General features: G+C 47.9%; 1 protein-coding gene across 2 annotated transcripts in view; it reads left to right on the top strand.

Annotated features, from left to right (window-relative positions):
* The window catches only part of PRRC2A (proline rich coiled-coil 2A), a 173,604-nt gene that overhangs the window by 98,931 nt on the left and 51,350 nt on the right, over window positions 1-23,323 (top strand). For both annotated transcript variants that reach the window (XM_063938097.1, XM_063938098.1), the window contains exon 23: window positions 22,988-23,062. In XM_063938097.1, the coding sequence (XP_063794167.1) occupies window positions 22,988-23,062 (75 nt within the window). The remainder of the gene's footprint in view (window positions 1-22,987; window positions 23,063-23,323) is intronic.

The raw sequence follows: 23,323 nt of genomic DNA on the forward strand, positions 1-23,323 counted from the left end.
GTGTCGACGGTGAATAAACAAACGTATTTCTCATTAGGGCCACACGTTAAGGGCAATGAAGGAGGTGTTACGTGTTTCTGATACTACAAGTACCACAAGAAAGGGTATTATGTGGGAGTGAAAAAACTACCTGTAGTTTTTCCTGAATCAGATAAAATAAAATGAAGTGTGTGAGGATGCGTAGGGTTACCCCGATAGCAAATATTGGCGTTATACCCTTTCCCGCCAGAAATTAGGGTACGTTGGGAAACACCCCTTAGGGTGATAAGGCGCTCACACGCTTATCAAGTGGCGTTACCGTCTCCAGATACGGCCGCCCTCAAGGAGCCAGCTGATAGGAAGCTGGAAAAATATCCTAAAAAGTATATACACACATACGGTGGTTATACTGCGACCAGCGATCGCCATCAGCCTGGAGATGCAGTGCTGGGTTGGCTTGGTCGGATTCCCTGACTGAAAATATTTTATTCATGTAGAGCATTTAATAGGATGCATTCTATATATATGTATGTGAGATGCACAGAGGGATATTTGCTCTCTGGCATCAAGATAAGTGCGTTGTCCATATCTCCCAGAAGATGTCAGGGACACGACAGTGGTCAGGTGATACAGATCCCATACGGCAGATGGAAGTATTGCTGTATAAAGGGAAGGAGTTATTTGGGGGTCGGTCCATCGGACCTGGGGACCACAGCAACAGCTGGGAAATCCAACCTTTTTTACCCCAAGTTACATCTCAGCTAAAAAAGACACCGTCTTTTCAGCCTCAATCTTTCCTTTCCCATGAGGGCATGCAGGCAAAAGGCCAGTCATATCTGCCCAGACATAGAGGTAAGGGAAGTAGACTGCAGCAGGCAGCCCTTTCCCAGGAAAAGAAGCCCTCCACCGCGTCTGCCAAGTCCTCAGCATGACGCTGGGGCCGTGCAAGCGGACTCAAGGTGGGGGGGTAGTCTCAAGAGTCTCAGGGCGCAGTGGGATCACTCGCAAGTTGACCCCTAGATCGTACGAGTATTATCCCAGGGGTAAAGATTGGAGAGTCGAGACATCTTCTCCTCGCAGGTTCCTGAAGTCTGCTTTACCAACGGCTCCCTCCGACAGGGAGGCAGCATTGGAAACAATTCACAAGCTGTATATCCAGCAGGTGATAATCAAAGTACCCCTCCTACGACAAGGAAAAGGGTATTATTTTTCCACACTATATGGTGGTACTGAAGCCAGACGGCTTGGTGACACATAGTCTAAATCTAAAATGTTTTGAACACTTACATAAAAGGTTCAAATCGAGATAAAGTCACTCAGAGCAGTGATAGCGAACCGGAAAAAAGGGGACTATATGGTGTCCCTGGACATCAAGGATTACCTCCATGTCCAAATTTTGTCCTTCTCATCAAGGGTACCTCTGGTTCGTGGTACAGAACTGTCAATATCAGTTTCAGACGATGCCGTTTGAATTATCCACGGCACCCCGGGCCTTTTTACCAAGGTAATGGCCGAAAAGATGTTTCTTCAAAGAAAAAAGGCATCTAAATTATCCCTTACTTGCACGACCTAAAAAGGGCAAGTTCCAGAGAACAGTTGGAGGTCGGAAGAGCACTATCTAAAGTAGTTCTTCGACGGCACGACTGGATTCTAAATATTCCAAGAATCGCAGCTGTTTTCCGACGATACGTCTGCTGTTCCTAGGGATGATTCTGGACACGGTTCAGAAAAAGGTTTTTCTTCCCGAGGAAAAAGCCAAGGAGTTATCCGACCTGTCAGGAACCTCCTAAAACCAGGAAAGGTGTCTGTACATCAATGCACAAGAGTCCTGGGAAAAATGGTGGCTTTTTACGAAGCAATTCCATTCGGCAGATTCCATGCAAGAATTTTCCAAAGGGATCTGTTGGACAAATGGTCAGGGTCGCATCCTCAGATGCACCTGCGAATAACCCTGTCGCCAAGGACAAGGGTATATCTTCTGTGGTGGTTGCAAAAGGCTCATCTATTGGAGGGCCGCAGATTCGGCATACAGGATTTGATCCTGGTGACCACGGACGCCAGCCTGAGAGGCTGGGGAGCAGTCACACAAGGAAGAAACTTCCAGGGGGTATGGACGAACCTGGAAAAGTCTCTTCACATAAACATTCTGGTACTAAGAGCAATCTAAAATGCTCTAAGCCAGGCGGAACCACTCCTGCAAGGAAAACCGGTGTTGATTCAGTCGGACAACATCACGGCGGTCGCCCATGTAAACAGACAGGGCGGCACAAGAAGCAGGAGTGCAATGGCAGAAGCTGCCAAGATTCTTCGCTGGGCGGAAAATCACGTAATAGCACTGTCAGCAGTGTTCTTCCCGGGCGTGGACAACTGGGAAGCAGACTTCCTCAGCAGACACGATATTCACCCGGGAGAGTGGGGTCTTCATCCAGAAGTCTTCCACATGCTAATAAACTGTTGGGAAAGACCAATGGTAGACATGATGGCGTCTTGCCTCAACAAGAAACTGGACAAGTATTGCGCCAGGTCAAGAGATCCACAGGCAATAGCTGTGGACGCACTGGTAACACCTTGGGTGTACAAATCAGTATATGTGTTTCCTCCTCTGCCTCTCATACCAAAGGTATTGAAGATTATACGGTGAAGAGGAGTAAGAACAATACTAGTGGCTCCGGATTGGCCAAGAAGGACTTGGTACCCGGAACTTCAAGAGTTGGTCACGGACGACCCGTGCCCTCTACTTCTGAGAAGGGACCTGCTACAACAGGGTCCCTGTCTCTTTCAAGACTTACCGCGGCTGCGTTTGACGGCATGGCGGTTGAACGCCAGATCCTAAAAGGGAAAGGCATTCCAGAAGAAGTCATTCCTACCTTGATTAAGGCAAGGAAGGAAGTCACCGCGAAACATTATCACCGCATTTGGCGAAAATATGTCGCGTGGTGCGAGGATCGGAGTGTTCCGACGGAGGAATTTCAACTGGGTCGTTTCCTACATTTCCTACAATCAGGATTGTCTATGGGTCTCAAATTGAGATCTATTAAGGTTCAAATTTCGGCCCTGTCAATATTCTTCCAAAAAGAATTGGCCTCAGTTCCTGAGGTACAGACTTTTGTTAAAGGAGTACTGCATATACAGCCTCCTGTGTTGCCTCCGGTGGCACCGTGGGATCTAAATGTAGTTTTAGATTTCCTCAAATCCCATTGGTTTGAACCATTGAAAAAGGTGGATTTTAAATATCTCACATGGAAAGTGACTATGTTACTGGCCCTGGCTTCCGCCAGGAGAGTATCTGAATTGGCGGCTTTATCTTATAAAAGCCCTTATCTAATCTTCCATTCGGATAGGGCAGAACTGAGGACTCGTCCGCATTTTCTCCCTAAGGTGGTATCAGCGTTTCACCTGAACCAACCTATTGTGGTGCCTGCGGCCACTGGCGACTTGGAGGACTCCAAGTTGTTGGACGTTGTCAGAGCCTTAAAAATATACATTTCAAGGACGGCTGAAGTCAGAAAATCTGACTCGCTGTTGATACTATATGCACCCAACAAGTTGGGTGCCCCTGCTTCTAAGCAGACGATTGCTCGTTGGATTTGTAACACAATTCAACTTGCTCATTCTGTGGCAGGCCTGCCACAGCCTAAATCTGTTAAGGCCCATTCCACAAGGAAGGTGGGCTCATCTTGGGCGGCTGCCCGAGGGGTCTCGGCATTACAATTCTGCCGAGCAGCTACGTGGTCGGGGGAAAACACGTTTGTAAAATTCTACAAATTTGATACCCTGGCAAAAGAGGACTTGGAATTCTCTCATTCGGTGCTGCAGAGTCATCCGCACTCTCCCGCCCGTTTGGGAGCTTTGGTATAATCCCCATGGTCCTTTCAGGAACCCCAGCATCCACTTAGGACGATAGAGAAAATAAGAATTTACTTACCGATAATTCTATTTCTCGGAGTCCGTAGTGGATGCTGGGCGCCCATCCCAAGTGCGGATTATCTGCAATACTGTACATAGTTATTGTTAACAAATTCGGGTTATATTGTTAAGGAGCCATCTTTAAGAGGCTCTTTCTGTTATCATACTGTTAACTGGGTTTAGATCACAAGTTGTACGGTGTGATTGGTGTGGCTGGTATGAGTCTTACCCGGGATTCAAATTGCCTCCCTTATTGTGTACGCTCGTCCGGGCACAGTACCTAACTGGAGTCTGGAGGAGGGTCATAGGGGGAGGAGCCAGTGCACACCACCTGATCTGGTAAAAGCTTTACTTTTTTGTGCCCTGTCTCCTGCGGAGCCGCTATTCCCCATGGTCCTTTCAGGAACCCCAGCATCCACTACGGACTCCGAGAAATAGAATTATCGGTAAGTAAATTCTTATTTTAAGTGTGTGGGTATGTATATAGATATATCCATACAATACCATATATAGGGGATAAAACAAACACTTCCACAATGTTTTCTAGAAACAGAATACCCCACCTTGCCACATAACATTTTCACCCCGGGGTGTTGCCTTCCCTTTATTATTCCTTGGTGTTACTAATGCTATTTGTAATTGGGGAATGTGTGTAAGGCATCAGACAAATAGCGCTGTGGCTCAGTACGCTAGTAGCGGGTATCTGAACGGGTTTGAATCCAAACAAAACTTTAAGGAGAGCTCCTATAGCCTAGGGCTAAGACTCCTGTCCCACAGCGCAGCGCTACTGGTTCAGGTCTCCGCTGCTCCAGAAAGTTTATTTGAATCGTGTCGGTCACTACACATTATAGTGCAGACCTTACATAGGGCTGTGTTTATTTAACCCACCTTTTCTCCTTTCGTTTGTCTCACCTGGGATAGTCAAAGAATTCCCTCTTAGGTGTGAAGTATGCGGTGGAGCCATCTGCAGAGCCCTCCACGCACCTGCAGGACACTCCTGTTTGAACAGCTCAGATTATACAGGTAATGTCACTGGTAACCAGAGACCTTGTACGTCATTTCACCTCTCCAGGTTTCTAAAGGAACCTTGCTAACCTTCCATGTTACAATACTGATGATGTCTGTTTTCTGTGGAGTCTGAACCTGTGTCTCAGAATATCCAGGTGCATTATACAGCAGTTCGTCTGAGACTGCAGGTAAAGGAGGCGGACACGTCAAGTCCATCAGGGTTCGACGCCGATGACGAAATGACAGCGACTGGTCCAGTTTCGGATGAGCTGGGCAGGCTCCGGTAGACAGCTGGCAGACACCCGAATACACAATTTCAGGTATCAAACAATGTTTGTTTTCCTATCCTTTCCCCGCAGACGGCAGGAAAGGGTATCAGAACCTCTCCAGGGTATACCCCTCGATGTATCGCCGGTCCAACAAGCTGCCGTTTTCCTGAGGCAACCTTGCTCAGGGATCCATCGAAGACATATACGGCAGCAGGGTTCTACCTTGTCCGGAGCAGGTAGGTTGTGGAACAATTGTCCTCTAGGTTACAGGATGTTTCGCATCCGGATAAATTGATACTTTGGTACGGGTCAGAATCACGATTCTGCTTTATGTTCTTTGGAGGTCTCCACGTCTGCAGTCTCGGAACCTGCATTTTCGCTTTGGGCTGTCTTAACCCGACGACTTCTGGGGCTGCGACAGTGACAGGTGAACATGAAATCCTACGGGGCAGATGGTTCAGGGGAAGGAACTTTCTGCAGGATTTCTTGAACCATTGGAGGTAAGTCCACTTTGCTTTCTCCTACTTCTGCCCCAGCTCCAAGACAGACCTTTACCGGTCTTTCCTTTAGATTTTTACCGTGCCCTTTCAAGCTTCCGATTCCACACGGGCGATATCTCTGTCGCCAGGGGATCTCAGAAGAAAAAAAAAAAAAAAAAGCTGAAGCAGAGGTTCAGCATCCTCGGTCCAGTCTGATTTTACATCATCCTATACACACACTAAAGGTCAGACTTTCCTACCACCTGGAGGGTCCCAGGGTAGGCGCAGGTCGGTGGAAGAAGGCTTGGGCGGTTACAGACTAGATTTGGGAGTACAACCGTCTCGGGAGTCCCTCGGCAGGGGTCGACCGATTTACGATGACAAGAGAGTCATAATGCAGGCGGCGCTCCATATGCTTCTAACCGCAAAGGGTGTTGATCCCTGTTTTTTTTTACATATCATTTGAATCGGGACAGTTCTCAGGCCTTTGTTTTCTTTTCACGTTCCGAAGCCAGTTGGCTCGGCCAGGCCTATTCTGGCCTTAGAATCCTTTCAGTCTGTGATTGCTAGTTGAACAAGAAAGGGAGTTTTACGCGTCCCTTGTCTTCAGGGATGCCTGTTTACTGATTTCCGTTGGGTTTCCTCATCGGGCTTTACTCAGTCGCATTACAGGATTCTCATTTTCACTGTAAGTCCTTTTCTTTCGGTCTCTCTTCCGCTCCCACAGGGTTCAGGAAGATCACAGAATAACTCTTTTTCAAGGGGTTGACGTTGGTTCCCTAATGGGACAACCTACTGCTACTATCCCACTCTGTACATTACGTGGCTTCTGAAGATCCGATTTATGCTCCTCATAAACGTTTTCTCAACAGGGTCCGTCGGAGGATTTTTCCTTCCTCGGTACCAGGTACTCTATTTCTTCAGTCAAGCTGCAACGCAATGAGTGGTCGCCTACATTTCCCTCTGAGCGGGGGACAACAATCTTCTTTCCAGATCAGGCCACCAGGTCAGACTCCTGGGTGAGGGAACATTCCCCGGAGTTTTGTCAGCTGGTCTGCTGTGGGCGGAGATTTCGAATCGACCTCAGGGCGTTATGACTGACTCTTTAACCCTTTACTACTCACCGACGTGAGCTCTGGTGGCAGTAGCCGAGGATGCCCTCAGGGCTCCTGGGAGTTTCTGGTTATTCTATCCTGCCTCCTTTTCTATTTCTACCTCACTTTCGGTAACACAGGAGGAGAATATGCGTGCTAGTCCTCTCGGTGGCTCTGGTTGGGCTACCCATGACTTGAAGATACGGCTACAACTGTTGTCGGTAGAGGAGCCTTGGCTCCTACCTCGACTGGACTATCTACTTCAACAGGGTCCTTTTCTTTGTTCAATCTTACACTGGTTTCATTTAACCGTGTGACTGTTCACGAGCCCTCAGAAGGGAGGAGTTCCCTAGTTCGGTTAGGCCTACTAGGCCCCGATTTCAGAAGTCTGTTACCTCTTCTCGCTTTTGCCACTTTTGGAAAGCTGTATGGGACATAATAAGGATAAAAGGGGGTTTTCCCCTTCTTTCAGTTACCATTCAGCCGTAATCTTTGGTTTCTCTGGGAGGTTTTGCTCCGCTGCGCTTCAAACCACATTGACCTGAATTTTCGGTCCCTGCCTTTTTCGGTTTTCTTCCAAAAGAAATTAGCCTGGCGCCCGTAAGTTCGGGCTCTCTTTCAGGGAGTACTCTATTAGCAACTCCCCCGGCTGAGCTTCGGCCTCAGCGGTCGTTTCTCCCAAAGGGCATGTCCGTTTTTCATATAAATCTGACACTAGTGTTTTTCAGTCCTCTTTGACTGTTGTCAGGGCTCGCTGACTTTCTCTACAGAGGTCTTAGGCTATTCGACGAAGGGTTTTTTCTTCTTTATTCTGTACGATGCTCCCGTACTAAATAGCCAGGGTCCCAGCATATGCTGGGCTGTTGGATACAGTCTTCTTGGCGGTTGCTCGGGAGCCTCCGTTTTCCATTTCAGCGCACTTTACGTGCGTGGTGGGACCTTCGTGGGCAGCTGCCCGTGGGGTCTCCATGAATACTTTATGTCGCGCGGCTACTTGGTCAGACCGACATTCGTTTTGTCAAATTCTACAAGTTTGACACTTTTGCGGCCTCTGCATCTCACTTTGGCCGAGCGGTTTTACAGGACTCTCAGCGCTCTCCCACCCGTTTTGGGAGCTCTGGGACGTCCCCATTGTAACTACGCTCCAGTGGCCCCTAGTGGATGAAGGAGAAATCAGGATTTTGGTACTTACCGATAAATCCCTTTCTCCGATTCCACAGGGGCCACTGGACGCCCGCCCAGCGCTGTTCCTCCTTGTTTTTTGCTTAACGGTTTGCAGATCACCATATGACTGCTTGTTGAGTTCGGGCTAGCCGGTTGTTTGTTAGGTTCTGTTCCAGGTTGGGTTTGTGTTATCCTGGGTTACAGGGCGTCATTAACCTCCTCTACCTTACGGTTTGTATTTCTTTATCATCCACTAGGGGTCACTGGAGTACTCTTGGGATATGGACGGGCGTAGCCGAACAAAGGCACTGAATATTCAAATTTAGGACTCTCCCCCCTCCATATCCCCGAGTACCTCAGTGTACTTTGTCAGTGTTTTTTCGGTGCTCACAGCATGAACATCGGCATTTTTCAGAAGATTTTATTTTTATTTTTAATTTTTACACTTCCCGTCCCAGGTTCTGGAAAAACATGGGTCCGGGATGGTGCCGCTGCAAGGCAGCGTATGGCGTGTCGGTCCTCACAAAGAGCACCCTCACAGCCACAGGCGCTATAAGACAGCGCATGGCGTGTCGGTCCTCACAAAGAGCACCCTCACAGCCACAGGCGCTATAAGACAGCGCATGGCGTGTCGGTCCTCACAAAGAGCACCCTCACAGCCACAGGCAGCCACTGTCTCCTGCAAGCTGAACAGAGCTTACAGAAAGAAGCTCCGTCACAGCCAGGATGAGACAAAGAGCTGGAAGAAACTACAGCTGCAGAAGCTGGAGGCTGAAACGGAGCTTACAGACAGAAGCCCGTCACAGCCAGGATGAAAGCCGTCACATGGACAGAGCTTACAGCAGCACAAGGTATGGTGGGGTCAGGGCGGTCAGCTCACGCTGCCGCCCTGCTGTGTGGGAAGGTGATACTGTAACCAAGTAAGTCCCAGAGAAAGGTGTGCTGCAACTTGAGTTTTCCTGTTAAGATATGCAATCAGTATGTGTTATTGGCAGACGGGATGCAGACAGCAGCATCCCGTCTGTCGGAAGCCCAGCAGTGAGTTGGCTCGCCGTGCTTTGGTGTGGACCCCTCACCCCGCCGCTGAAGCCGCCGCTGAAGGGGTCCTGCTACGCGCAGAGCGGCCGCACGTCACTCAGACGCCGGCCGCTCTCACAGCGCTGATTGCCCGGCACCACTACAGGGAGGAAGAGGCCCCGCCGAGACTCCGTGTGCTAACAGAGCGGCCGCACGTCACTCACGGACGCCGGACGCTCTTCCAGTAAGGACACCGCACGCCGCTGACCGGAGTAGGAAGGCGCCGCCCGCTCTTCCGGACGGCTCCCCGGCGCTATACACAGCGCTCTCCTACTCTCCCTGCACCCGCTCCCCGTACGCTGCAGGTAACATTACCTCACAAGCAGCGCAGCTGCAGGAGGGGGGAGGGGGAGTAATGCCCATAGCAGCAGCAAAGGCTGCATGGGTTAACAATAGGCAGCGTTTTCAACAGTGTAATGGCCTATAACATCAGTATAAAACTGATGTTTCAGCACATTTTATATATATAATATATAATGAAGCTTTTTGCTGGCAGGGAGACTGGGTATAATATCAGTATGGACTGTGATTATATGTTTAAGCACATTTTATATATATATAATATATATATGAGGCTTTGGCTGGCAATAGGCTATCAGTGGCTTAACCTATTGCAGGTTTACCCATGTTTTCTGTTATTTTCTGTTAAGGCTGCAAGATAATAACAGTCACTGCAGGCAGTGTTCATATTAATGGAGGCTAATTAAACCTGTGTTATCACTGTATAATAGGCTATTAAGCCTATATTAACTGTATAATAGGCTATTAAGCCTATACTAACACTGCAGCAGGTAACCGGTACTGTGATTTTCTGTGAAAGCATGGCATAACGGCCATTTTAATCATTGCTGTTTTTCCAGTTTATAATTCCAGAACATTCCAGCCATACACCTCTACTCCACAAGGAGGCGCAGGGGTGTTAGTGGGAATTTTTGGTTCAGGTTTTACATAAGTTAGCCATGTAATCTGTATTTCTACATAATTCTAGAACATTCCTGCCCTACATCTCTAAGCCACCAGAGGCGCAGGGGGGTTAGTAGGAATTTGGTTCGGGTTTCATATGCCCATGTGAACTGCTTTTCACAACTCTAGTTTCTCTTCACATCGAATAAATCTTTTGTTTTTACTAAAGTTTCAGTAGAGCGAAACAACCATCAGTTTAATATGTTCAACAATAACATATATAGATATTACACACAAGTGTCTGTCTGTTGCCTATTGTGGTGTCGGTCTACATAGCGAGCAAGGCTCTAGTGCAGACTAGAAATAATTTTAAAGGCTTACGTTGGCAATTCAAATTAAAAGAGCGGTAACGGTGTCTCGGAAGTGAATCCGTCAGCTCTAACAAAAGACAGTCTTTCCAAAACGGCCAAAGTCCCTTTGGGTACCAGACTGTTTATTTTACTGGTATTATAATTTAAATGCACAATGTTATGTCAAATCTCACACCGATAACTACGTGTGAGAAGGGAACATTAGTCCAGCAATCTGATAGTGCGGGGGTTTTTGACCGCTATTGGTAAATGCGTGTCTGTCAAACTTTATAAAAACCCAGGATACATTTGGGTTACTATAATCTATGTATAAACAATGACGATCGCTGTTAAAATAAGCTACAGAGTATATCTGTAAAGCTTCTGCTAACGCCGGTTACTTTCATCGTCGCTAGTTAAGCGCGACAAGGCCAGAGCTTGTTTGCTCCTAAATTTGATACACTCATTACGCATCCAGTATCAAAATGCAAACGGCGTTTTATCCCTTATAAGCGGTGGTACAAAACAGTCACGCCTTGTAAACAAGACGCTACAGTCAGCAAGCCAGTGGTTTGATGACCTCTTTTCCAATTGTGGAACCGCGTGTTTACATGTTACATTTGCGAGGTTTCAAAACTTCAACTCAGGGTTGTCTCAGCTATTTACAGATTAAAGGGCGAAACTGCCTCTGTCGAACAGTTTGGCATGTTGCCATTTAGTCTCTGCTGCTTTTCAGCTGTCTTTATAACAGGCAGTGGTACACCAACAGAGTCAGAGTGACTTATTTCTCTCTGTTTGAGCAAAACCAAACACAAGTCACTTACTGCAGTGGGAAATGGATTTTCTGCGGTTAGTATTTGCATATTGCAGCCATATCCATTCTGGTTGGTTTATCACAGGTTCTAGCGTTTGCTAATCGCCACAACATTAACCATGTCAGGTCTACTGTTTCTTATCGCCTCGGGTATTTACCAAAGTGATGTTGGTGATGATAGCTCATCTCACATAAGAACTCTGTCTCAACAGAGTTTTCTTTATATTAGATGATCTGCTCATAAGGACTCTGTCTCAACAAAGTTCCTCTAACTTGCGTTACTAAAATAGACTGAGGTAGCAGATCAAGTTCAAAAATAATCGCATCTAATTCCGTCTAAATGATGTTAATTCTTAGGTAAGATTATAAATACGGTAAATCAAAGACTTTTACCTACTACACCAGCAAGGACAAATGTACAGCTAGTAATTAGTGCAAAACACGCACACTAGCGGTACATTGGTGTATTCACCTGTTAAGAATAATGATGTGTTTCGAAGCGATTTAGTTCGCCGCCCTTCACTTGCGTGTCCCACAGAGGGGCGAGGGGGTATATACTCTGGACTAGAGTCGCAGAGGTTCAGGAGTTGTAGTTAAATAATATCAGCGACAAAGGTTCCAAAATCACGACAGATTGCTGTCAATAAAGGTCCTGGAACTATGTGCAAAAGGTCCTGGAACTACGTGCATTTTACAATGCAATACATGCTTCGCTTTCAGTCTAACCAGGAACAGTCAGACAAGGCAACGGCAGTTGTATACACAACAACCAGGAGAACCAAGAAGCCGCATGGCAATGCGGCAGGTAACTCAAATCCTCAATGGCTCAGAACACCATTATGTGAAAATGTCAAGAGATCATTCCGTGAGTGGACATCTCTTAGACAGATGATCTCACCCGTCAGGATTTGGATCCTGAAAACTGGACATTAAATCCAGAGGTGTTTCATATGTGAGTCCACACAAGGGGTTACCCTCAGGTATACATGATGGCATTTCGCCACAATTACAAACGCTCAGTATGTGTACAGAACGACAGATCACAAGGGCAGTGGCGGTGGAGTTTCTCACATTCGTGTGGTCATTCAGCATCGTGTATCTGGCTCCACCAGTTTCCGCTGCTCTCTCCGTTGCTAAAACGGATCATAAGACAGTTCGTCACAGTCATACTGGTGGTATCTCAAGGGTTTCGGAAAAGCTTGCTTCTCGAATTTCCAAGGAATACTTGCACACGATCTTGGCCCGCTCATAATACGTTCAAACTGTTACATCAGGGAACGTTCTTTTACCCATAGTTACCTATGTACCTATTATCTATGTACCGCACTTGCGGTTGACGGGGTGAGGGTTCAGACCGCCCTCTTAAGAAATAGAGCATTACAGTATCTGTTATACCAACCATGTTAACTTGTAAGCCGCTTAAGGCAGCTCATTATTACAAAATTTCGTGTGTTTACATAGGTTGTAAACCTCGGAAGTTTACAACATCATCCTTCAAGTTACCCGTATTCTGTTAAACGGGGTGGGATGGAAAACTGCGTTGATCTACACTAGGAGTGCAGGTATCGGTGTGGTAAACTTATATTCAAAGACGGTTGCATCGATTTGCGTCTGTACACACATTTCTACAAGGTGTCATCAAAGTTCAGACTCTATTTATCCCACCTACAGCGCCAGGCGACTTGAGGTGGGGTTCAGATTTCTTACAGTTTTCATATTTTGGACCTTTTCAACAAATGGGAATTAAGTTTCTCACTTTTTTTCTTATAGCCTTGGCTTCTAGCCTTGGCTTCGGAAAGGGTTTTTGTTTTCATATTTGGGTGCCTTGTATTCCAAGCCACCGTATTTCAGTTTTCTCAGGACGAATTCGCTTTCGTATTCTTCACATCAATATACCATTAGTGGTTTTTGTGTGGACAGCACATTCTAGAATTCTGAATGTGGTACACGTATTACGCGTTTATATATGTCCCGAACGTCTACAGTACGTGATATGAATACGTTGTTGGTTCTCTATGATACTGCCAACTGGGGTTAGCCAGTTTCTCAGCAGACATTATTCCAGTTGGATAATAATAATGACTACAAGTCAGGCTTACTTTAAGGCTAAGTTACAATCGCCTATGTTAGTAATAGCTCATCCCACAGGTTCTGTGGGAATGTCAGACCCAGCGGGTCGTGGAGCGTCTACGACGCGGCTACATAGCCTTTAGTGCACCACGTTTGTGCACGTTTACACGTTATGAATGGTGGCGCCATCAGCATATAGCTTTGGGCTGCCTACTGTTACAAGTATCAAACAGCTCTCCCGCCCACGAGGGAAGCTTTGGTACGTCCCAAGAGTACTCCAGTGACCCCTAGTGGATGATAAAGAAAATAGGATTTTGGTACTTACCAGGTAAATCCTTTTCTTTGAATCCATAGGGGGCACTGGACGCCCACCCAGAGCAGTTTTACCTGGGTTGTTTTAAGCTCAAGGGAGCTTAGGGTAACAAGTTTACTTGATTAATATTAAGCTCAGAGGAGCTTATAATAACACATTTTCACCGATTGGTTCAAATTATAAAGTTCTATCGGTTATGGTGTCAACTGTTTAGTTGACAGTAAGGTTATGGGTCAACATTGTTGTTGTCCGTTATGTTATGGTTATGGTGTCAACTGTTTAGTTGACAATAAGGTTATGGGTCAACTTTGTTGTTGTCCGTTATGTTATAGGTATTCTCCATTGTCAACCTCTCTATATCCTGTTCGCTCAGTAAAAAACACTGACAAAGTACACTGAGGTACTCGGGGATATGGAGGGGGGAAGAGTCCTAAATTTGAATATTCAGTGCCTTTGTTCGGCTACGCCCGTCCATATCCCAAGAGTACTCCAGTGCCCCCTATGGATTCAAAGAAAAGGATTTACCTGGTAAGTACCAAAATCCTATTATTACAGCTCTCCTCGGGCACAGTTTTACGTAGACTGGCTTGGAGGGGAGATAGTAGGGGAGGAGCTAGCCACAGTGTGAGAATTTTAAAGTGCCAGCTCCCAATTACTGCCTACTATTTCCCCATTGTAACTACGCTCCAGTGGCCCCTGTGGAATCGGAGAAAGGGATTTATCGGTAAGTACCAAAATCCTGATTTCAGGTATCAAACAATGTTTGTTTTCCTATCCTTTCCCCGCAGACGGCAGGAAATGGTATCAGTACCTCTCCAGGGTATATCCCTCGATGTATCGCCGGTCCAACAAGCTGCCATTTTCCTGAGGCAGCCTTGCTCAGGGATCCATCGAAGACATATACGGCAGCGGGGTTCTACCTTGTCCGGAGCAGGTAGGTTGTGGAACAATTGTCCTCTAGGTTACAGGATGTTTCGCATCAGGATCAATTGATACTTTGGTACGGTCAGAATCACGATTCTGCTTTATGTTCTTTGGAGGTCTCCACGTCTACAGACTCGGAACCTGCATTTTCGCTTGGGCTGTCTTAACCCGACGACCTCTGGGGCTGCGACAGTGACAGGTGAACATGAAATCCTACGGGGCAGATGGTTCAGGGGAAGGAACTTTCTGCAGGATTTCTTGAACCATTGGAGGTAAGTCCACTTTGCTTTCTCCTACTTCTGCCCCAGCTCCAAGACAGACCTTTACCGGTCTTTCCTTTAGAGTTTTAACGTGCCCTTTCAAGCTTTCGACTCCACACGGGCGATATCTCCGTCGCCAGGGGATCTAAAAAAAAAAAAAAACTGAAGGTTCAACAACCTCGGTCCAGTCTGATTTTACATCATCCTATACACACTCTACAGGTCAGACTTTCCTACCACCTGGAGGGTCCCAGGGTGGGCGCAGGTCGGTGGAAGAAGGCTTGGGCGGTTACAGACTAGATTTTTGAGTACAACCGTCTCGGGAGTCCCTCGGCAGGGGTCGGCCGATTTACGATGACAAGAGAGTCAGACTGCAGGCGGCGCTCCATATGCTTCTAACCGCAAAGGGTGTTGTTCCCTGTTTTTTACATATCATTTGAATCGAGACAGTTCTCCGGCTTTTGGTTTTTTCACGTTCCGAAGCCAGTTGGCTCGGCCAGGCCTATTCTGGCCTTAGAATCCTTTCAGTCTGTGATTGCTAGTTTAAACAAGAAAGGGAGTTTTACGCGTCCCTTGTCTTCAGGGATGCCTGTTTACTGATTTCCCTTGGGTTTCCTCATCGGGCTTTACTCAGAGTCGCATTACAGGATTCTCATTTTCACTGTAAGTCCTTTCCTTTCGGTCTCTCTTCCGCTCCCACAGGGTTCAGGAAGATCACAGAATAACTCTTTTTCAGGGGGGTGACGTTGGTTCCCTAATGGGGCAATCTACTGCTACTATCCCACTCTGTACATTAGGTGTCTTCTGAAGATCCGGAGGATCCAGGAGCTTCTGGTTCGACTCAGATCCAATTTATGCTCCTCATAGACGTTTTCTCAACACAAGTTGCGACGCAATGAGTGGTCGCCTACATTCCCCTCTGAGCGGGAGACAACAATCTTCCCAGGTCAGGCCACCAGGTCGGACTCCTGGGCGAGGGAACATTCCCCTGAGTTTTGTCAGCTGGTCTGCTGTGGGCGGAGATTTCGAATCTACCTCAGGGCGTTCTGACTGACTCTTTAACTCTTTACTACTCACGGACGTGAGCTCTGGTGGCAGTAGCCGAGGATGCCCTCAGGGCTCCTGGGAATTTCTGGTTATTCTATCCTGCCTCCTTTTCTATTTCTACCTCACTTTCGGTAACGCAGGAGGGGAATATGCGTGCTAGTCCTCTCGGTGGCTCTGGTTGGGCCACCCATGACTTGAAGATACAGCTACACCTGTTGTCAGTAGAGGAGCCTTGGCTCCTACCTAGACTGGACTGTCTACTTCAACAGGGTCCTTTTCTTTGTTCAATCTTACACTGGTTTCATTTAACCGTGTGTCTGTTCACGAGACCTCAGAAGGGAGGAGTTCCCTAGTTCGGTTAGGCCTACTAGGCCCCGATTTCAGAAGTCTGTCACCTCTTCTCGCTTTTGCCACTTTTGGAAAACTGTATTGGACATGATAAGGAAAAAAGGGGGTTTTCCCCTTCTTTCAGTTACCATTCAGCCGTCATCTTTGGTTTCTCTGGGAGGTTTTGCTCCGCTGCGCTTCAAACCACATTGACCTGAATTTTAGGTCTCTGCCTTTTTCGGTTTTCTTCCAAAAGAAATTAGCCTGGCGCCCGTAAGTTCGGGCTCTCTTTCAGGGAGTACTCTATTAGCTACTCCCCCGGCTGAGCTTCGGCCTCAGCGGTCGTTTCTTCCAAAGGGGATGTCCGTTTTTTCATATAAATCTGACACTAGTGTTTTTCAGTCCTCTTAGAATGTTGTCAGGGCTCGCTGACTCTCTTTACAGAGGTCTTAGGCTATTCAACGAAGTGTTTTTCTTCTTTGTTCTGTACGATGCTCCCGTACTAAGTAGCCGGGGTCCCAGCTTATGTTGGGCTGTTGCATACATCTGACCATTGTCAGCGCAATTTACGCGCGTGGTGGGACCTTCGGGGGCAGCTGCCCGTGGAGTCTCCATGAATACTTTATGTCGCGCGGCTACTTGGTCAGACCGACATTCGTTTTGTCAAATTCTACAAGTTTGACAATTTTGCGGCCTCTGCATCACAGTTTGGCCGAGCTGTTTTACAGGACTCTCAGCGCTCTCCCACCCGATTTGGGAGCTCTGGGACGTCCCCATTGTAACTACGCTCCAGTGGCCCCTAGTGGATGAAGGAGAAATCAGGATTTTGGTACTTACCGATAAATCCCTTTCTCCGATTCCACAGGGGCCACTGGACGCTCGCCCAGCGCTGTTCCTCCTTGTTTTTTGCTTAACAGTTTGCAGATCACCATATGACTGCTTGTTGAGTTCGGGCTAGCCGGTTGTTTGTTAGGTTCTGTTCCAGGTTTGGTTTGTGTTCTCCTGGTTTACAGGGCGTCATTAACCTCCTCTACCTTACGGTTTGTTTATTCCAGCTCTCCTCGGGCACAGTTTTACGTAGACTGGCTTGGAGGGGAGATAGTAGGGGAGGAGCTAGCCACAGTGTGAGAATTTTAAAGTGCCAGCTCCCAATTACTGCCTACTATTTCCCCATTGTAACTACGCTCCAGTGGCCCCTGTGGAATCGGAGAAAGGGATTTATCGGTAAGTACCAAAACCTGATTTTCTGTGTCTCTTTGTTGGTACTCCAAATAGGATTTTTATTTTTTTTTAAATATATTATTTTCTCTAACGTCCTAGTGGATGCTGGGGACTCCGTAAGGACCATGGGGATAGACGGGCTCCGCCGGAGACATGGGCACTTTAAGAAAGAATTTAGGTTCTGGTGTGCACTGGCTACTCCCTCTCTGCCCCTCCTCCAGACCCCAGTTTGATACTGTGCCCAGACGAGCTGGGTGCTTTTCAGTGAGCTCTCCTGAGTTCGTTGAGAGAAAGTATTTTGTTAGGTTTTTTATTTTCAGGGAGCTCTGCTGGCAACAGACTCCCTGCGTCGTGGGACAGAGGGGAGAGAAGCAGCCCTACTCTCTGAAGCTAGGTCCTGCTTCTTAGGCTACTGGACACCATTAGCTCCAGAGGGATCGTACGCAGGATCTCACCCTCGCCGTACGATCCCAGAGCCGCGCCGCCGTCCCCCTCGCAGAGCCGGAAGACAGAAGCCGGGTGAGTATGAGAAGCAAGAAGGCTTCAAATCGGCGGCAGAAGACTCCGTTCTTCACTGAGGTAACGCACAGCACTGCAGCTGTGCGCCATTGCTCCCACACACCTCACATACTCTGGTCACTGTAAGGGTGCAGGGGGGGGGGGGCGCCCTGGGCAGCATTTGGATCCTCTTTTTGCCAAAAGTACACATATATACAGTTGGGCACTGTATATATGTATGAGCCCCCGCCAAGAAAATGCATATTTAAGCGGGACAGAAGCCCGCCGTCGAGGGGGCGGGACTTCTTCCTCAGCACTCACCAGCGCCATTTTTTCTCCACAGCTCCGCTGAGAGGAAGCTCCCCAGGCTCTCCCCTGCAGATTCACGGTAGAAGAGGGTAAAAAGAGAGGGGGGGGGCACATAAATTAGGCGCAAAAACACAATATAAACAGCAGCTACTGGGTTAACATTAAGTTACTGTGTTATTCCTCGGTCATATAGCGCTGGGGTGTGTGCTGGCATACTCTCTCTCTGTCTCTCCAAAGGGCCTTGTGGGGGAACTGTCTTCAAAAAGGGCATTCCCTGTGTGTATGGTGTGTCGGTACGCTTGTGTCAACATGTCTGATGAGGAAGGCTATATGTGGAAGCAGAGCGGAAGCAAGTGAATGTGGTGTCTCCGCCGACGGCGCCGACACCTGATTGGATGGATATGTGGAAGGTTTTAAATGATAATGTTAATTCCTTGCATAAGAGGTTAGATAAAGCTGAAGCCTCAGGACAGTCAGGGTCCCAACCCGTGCCTGATCTTATGTCGCAGAGGCCGTCAGGGTCTCAGAAGCGCCCACTATCCCAAATTGTTGACACAGATACCGACATGAATTCAGACTCCAGTGTCGATGACGATGATGCAAAGTTACAGCCAAAGTTGGCTAAATCAGTCCGATATATGATTATAACAATTAATGATGTTTTGCACATCACAGAGGAAACCCCTGTCCCTGACACAAGGGTTTATATGTATAAGGGAAAGAAATCTGAGGTAACTTTTCCCCCCTCACACGAACTGAATGAGTTATGTGAAAAAGCTTGGGAATCTCCAGATAAAAAAATGCAGATTTCCAAACGGATTCTTATGGCGTATCCTTTCCCGCCAACGGACAGGTTACGATGGGAATCCGCCCCTAGGGTGGACAAAGCTTTAACACGCTTATCCAAAAAGGTAGCCCTGCCGTCCAAGGATACGGCTACCCTCAAGGATGCTGCTGATCGCAAACAGGAGGGTACCCTGAAGTCCATTTATACACATTCAGGTGCCTTGCTCAGACCGGCAATCGCGTCGGCCTGGGTCTGTAGTGCAGTAGCGGCATGGACTGATACCTTATCAGAGGAGTTGGATACCCTAGATAGGGATACTGTTTTATTGACCCTGGGGCATATTAAAGACGCTGTCCTTTATATGAGAGATGCTCAAAGAGACATTAGTCTACTGGGTTCTAGAATAAATGCTATGTCAATTTCTGCCAGAAGGGTCCTGTGGACTCGGCAATGGACAGGTGATGCCGACTCAAAAAGGCATATGGAGCTTTTACCTTATAAGGGTGAGGAATTGTTTGGGGAGGGTCTCTCTGACCTGGTCTCCACAGCTACTGCTGGAAAGTCAAATTTTTTGCCATATGTTTCCTCACAGCCTAAGAGAGCACCGTATTATCAAATGCAGTCCTTTCGATCACAGAAAAACAAGAAAGTCCGAGGTGCGTCCTTTCTTGCCAGAGGCAGGGGCAGAGGAAAGAAGCTGCACAACGCAGCTAGCTCCCAGGAACAGAAGTCGTCCTCCTTGGCCTCTACAAAATCCGCCGCATGACGCTGGGGCTCCACAAGCGGGGCTAGGCCCGGTGGGGGCGCGTCTTCGAAATTTCAGCCACAAGTGGGTTCACTCCCAGTTGGATCCCTGGGCAATAGAGATTGTGTCTCAGGGATACAAGCTGGAATTCGAGGAAATGCCACCTCACCGATACCTCAAATCGGCCCTGCCAGCTTCCCCCCACGAGAGGGAAATAGTGTTAACTGCAATTCACAAATTGTATCTTCAACAGGTGGTGGTCAAGGTTCCCCTCCTTCAACAAGGAGGGGGTTATTATTCGACCATGTTGTAGTCCCGAAACCGGACGGTTCGGTCAGACCCATATTGAATTTAAAATCCCTGAACATATACCTGAAAAGGTTCAAGTTCAAGATGGAATCGCTGAGAGCGGTCATCGCAAGCCTGGAAGGGGGGATTTTATGGTGTCTCTGGACATAAAGGATACATACCTTCATGTCCCCATTTATCCACCTCATCAGGCGTACCTCAGATTTGTGGTACAGGATTGTCATTACCAATTTCAGACGTTGCCGTTTGGTCTCTCCACGGCACCGAGAATATTTACCAAGGTAATGGCGGAAATGATGGTACTCCTGCGGAAGCAAGGAGTCACAATTATCCCATACTTGGACGATCTCCTCATAAAAGCGAGCTCAAGAGAGCAGTTGCTGATCAGTGTAGCACTTTCTCTGGAAGTGTTACGGCAACACGGCTGGATTCTAAATATTCCAAAGTCGCAGCATGGGCATGATTCTAGACACAGACCAGAAAAGGGTTTATCTCCCGATAGAGAAAGCTCAGGAACTCATGACACTGGTCAGGAACCTATTAAAACCAAAACAGGTGTCGGTGCATCACTGCACTCGGGTCCTGGGAAAGATGGTGACATCATACGAGGCCATTCCCTTCGGCAGGTTCCATGCGAGGACCTTTCAATGGGACTTACTGGACAAGTGGTCCGGATCACATCTTCAGATGCATCGGTTAATCACCCTATCCCCCAGGGCCAGGGTGTCACTCCTGTGGTGGCTGCAGAGCGCTCACCTTCTCGAGGGCCGCAGATTCGGCATTCAGGACTGGGTCCTGGTGACCACGGACGCAAGCCTCCGAGGTTGGGGTGCAGTCACACAGGGAAGAAATTTCCAAGGTCTGTGGTCAAGTCAAGAGACTTGCCTTCACATCAACATCCTGGAACTAAGGGCCATATACAACGCCCTACGTCAAGCGGAGACCCTGCTTCGCGACCAACCGGTTCTGATTCAGTCAGACAACATCACCGCAGTAGCTCATGTAAACCGTCAAGGCGGCACAAGGAGCAGAGTGGCGATGGCGGAAGCCACCAAGATTCTTCGCTGGGCGGAGAATCACGTAAGCGCACTGTCAGCAGTGTTCATCCCGGGAGTGGACAACTGGGAAGCAGACTTCCTCAGCAGACACGACCTACACCCGGGAGAGTGGGGACTTCATCAGGAAGTCGTTGCACAGATTACAAGTCGGTGGGAACTGCCACAGGTGGACATGATGGCATCCCGCCTCAACAAAAAGCTACAGAGGTATTGCGCCAGGTCAAGAGACCCTCAGGCGATAGCTGTAGACGCCCTGGTGACACCGTGGGTGTTCCAGTCGGTCTATGTATTTCCTCCTCTTCCTCTCATACCCAAGGTGCTGAGGATAATAAGAAAAAGAGGAGTGAGAACAATACTCATTGTTCCAGATTGGCCACGAAGGACTTGGTATCCAGATCTGCAAGAAATGCTCACAGAGGACCCGTGGCTTCTTCCTCTAAGACAGGACTTGTTGCAACAGGGGCCCTGTCTGTTCCAAGACTTACCGCGGCTGCGTTTGACGGCATGGCGGTTGAACGCCGGATCCTAGCAGAGAAAGGCATTCCGGATGAGGTCATTCCTACCTGATAAAGGCTAGGAAGGACGTGACAGCTCAACATTATCACCGTATATGGCGAAAATATGTTGCTTGGTGTGAGGCCAGGAATGCTCCTACGGAGGAATTCCAGCTGGGCCGTTTAGTTCACTTCCTACAGTCCGGAGTGAATTTGGGACTAAAATTGGGTTCCATTAAGGTCCAGATTTCGGCCCTATCTATTTTCTTTCAAAAAGAGTTGTCTTCTCTGCCTGAAGTTCAGACGTTTGTAAAGGGAGTGCTGCATATTCAGCCCCCTTTTGTGCCTCCAGTGGCACCTTGGGATCTTAACGTGGTGTTGAGTTTCCTGAAATCCCACTGGTTTGAACCACTCAAAACGGTGGAGTTGAAATATCTCACGTGGAAGGTGGTCATGCTATTAGCCTTGGCTTCGGCTAGGCGTGTGTCAGAGTTGGCGGCTTTGTCACATAAAAGCCCCTATCTGGTTTTCCATGCGGATAGAGCAGAATTGCGGACCCGTCCACAATTCCTACCGAAAGTGGTTTCATCCTTTCATATAAACCAACCTATTGTGGTGCCTGTGGCTACTACTGACTTGGAGGATTCCGAGTTACTTGATGTGGTCAGGGCTTTGAAGGTTTATGTAGCCAGAACGGCTAGGGTCAGGAAAACAGAGTCTTTGTTTATCCTGTATGCTTCCAACAAGCTTGGTGCTCCTGCTTCAAAGCAAACTATTGCTCGCTGGATCTGTAACACGATTCAGCAGGCTCATTCTGCGGCTGGATTGCCGCTGCCTAAATCAGTTAAGGCCCATTCCACTAGGAAGGTGGGCTCTTCTTGGGCGGCTGCCCGAGGGGTCTCGGCATTACAACTTTGCCGAGCGGCTACTTGGTCAGGTACAAACAATTTTGCAAAGTTCTACAAGTTTGATACCCTGGCTGAGGAGGACCTTGTGTTTGCTCAATCGGTGCTGCAGAGTCATCCGCACTCTCCCGCCCGTTTGGGAGCTTTGGTATAATCCCCATGGTCCTTACGGAGTCCTCAGTATCCACTAGGACGTTAGAGAAAATAAGATTTTACTTACCGGTAAGTCTATTTCTCGTAGTCCGTAGTGGATGCTGGGCGCCCGTCCCAAGTGCGGACTTCTTCTGCAATACTTGTATATAGTTATTGCTGCAATAAGGGTTATGTTATGGTTGCATCAGGGTTGGACCTGATGCTCTGTTATTTGTCATACTGTTAACTGGTTGTTATCACATGTTATACGGTGTGACTGGTATGAATCTTGCCCTGGATTACCAAAATCCTTTCCTTGTACTGTCCGCTCTTCCGGGCACAGTTTCTCTAACTGAGGTCTGGAGGAGGGGCATAGAGGGAGGAGCCAGTGCACACCAGAACCTAAATTCTTTCATAAAGTGCCCATGTCTCCTGCGGAGCCCGTCTATCCCCATGGCCCTTACGGAGTCCCCAGCATCCACTACGGACTACGAGAAATAGATTTACCGGTAAGTAAAATCTTATTTTCTCTGCTATTTCGACAGGAACAGTGTGTTTCCTCTGATGGCGCCAAGCAAGGCAGAGAAACACCAAGCACTGCCAGCCAGCATCCATGCATGGTAAGGAGACCACTGCACCACTGTTTACAGCCCAGTGGTTATACTGCTTCATCTTCCTGGCTTTAGCTGCAGATAGAGAAAATAATTTCTTTCCATAACATTTCCTTTCTTTATCATCCACTAGGGGTCACTGGAGTACTCTTGGGATATGGACGGGCGTAGCCGAACAAAGGCACTGAATATTTAAATTTAGGACTCTCCCCCCCTCCATATCCCCGAGTACCTCAGTGTACTCTGTGTTTTTTCGGTGCTCACAGCACG

This window comes from Pseudophryne corroboree, chromosome 8, assembly GCF_028390025.1.
Source record: "Pseudophryne corroboree isolate aPseCor3 chromosome 8, aPseCor3.hap2, whole genome shotgun sequence".
In the NCBI taxonomy this organism is placed as follows: Eukaryota; Metazoa; Chordata; class Amphibia; order Anura; family Myobatrachidae; genus Pseudophryne; species Pseudophryne corroboree.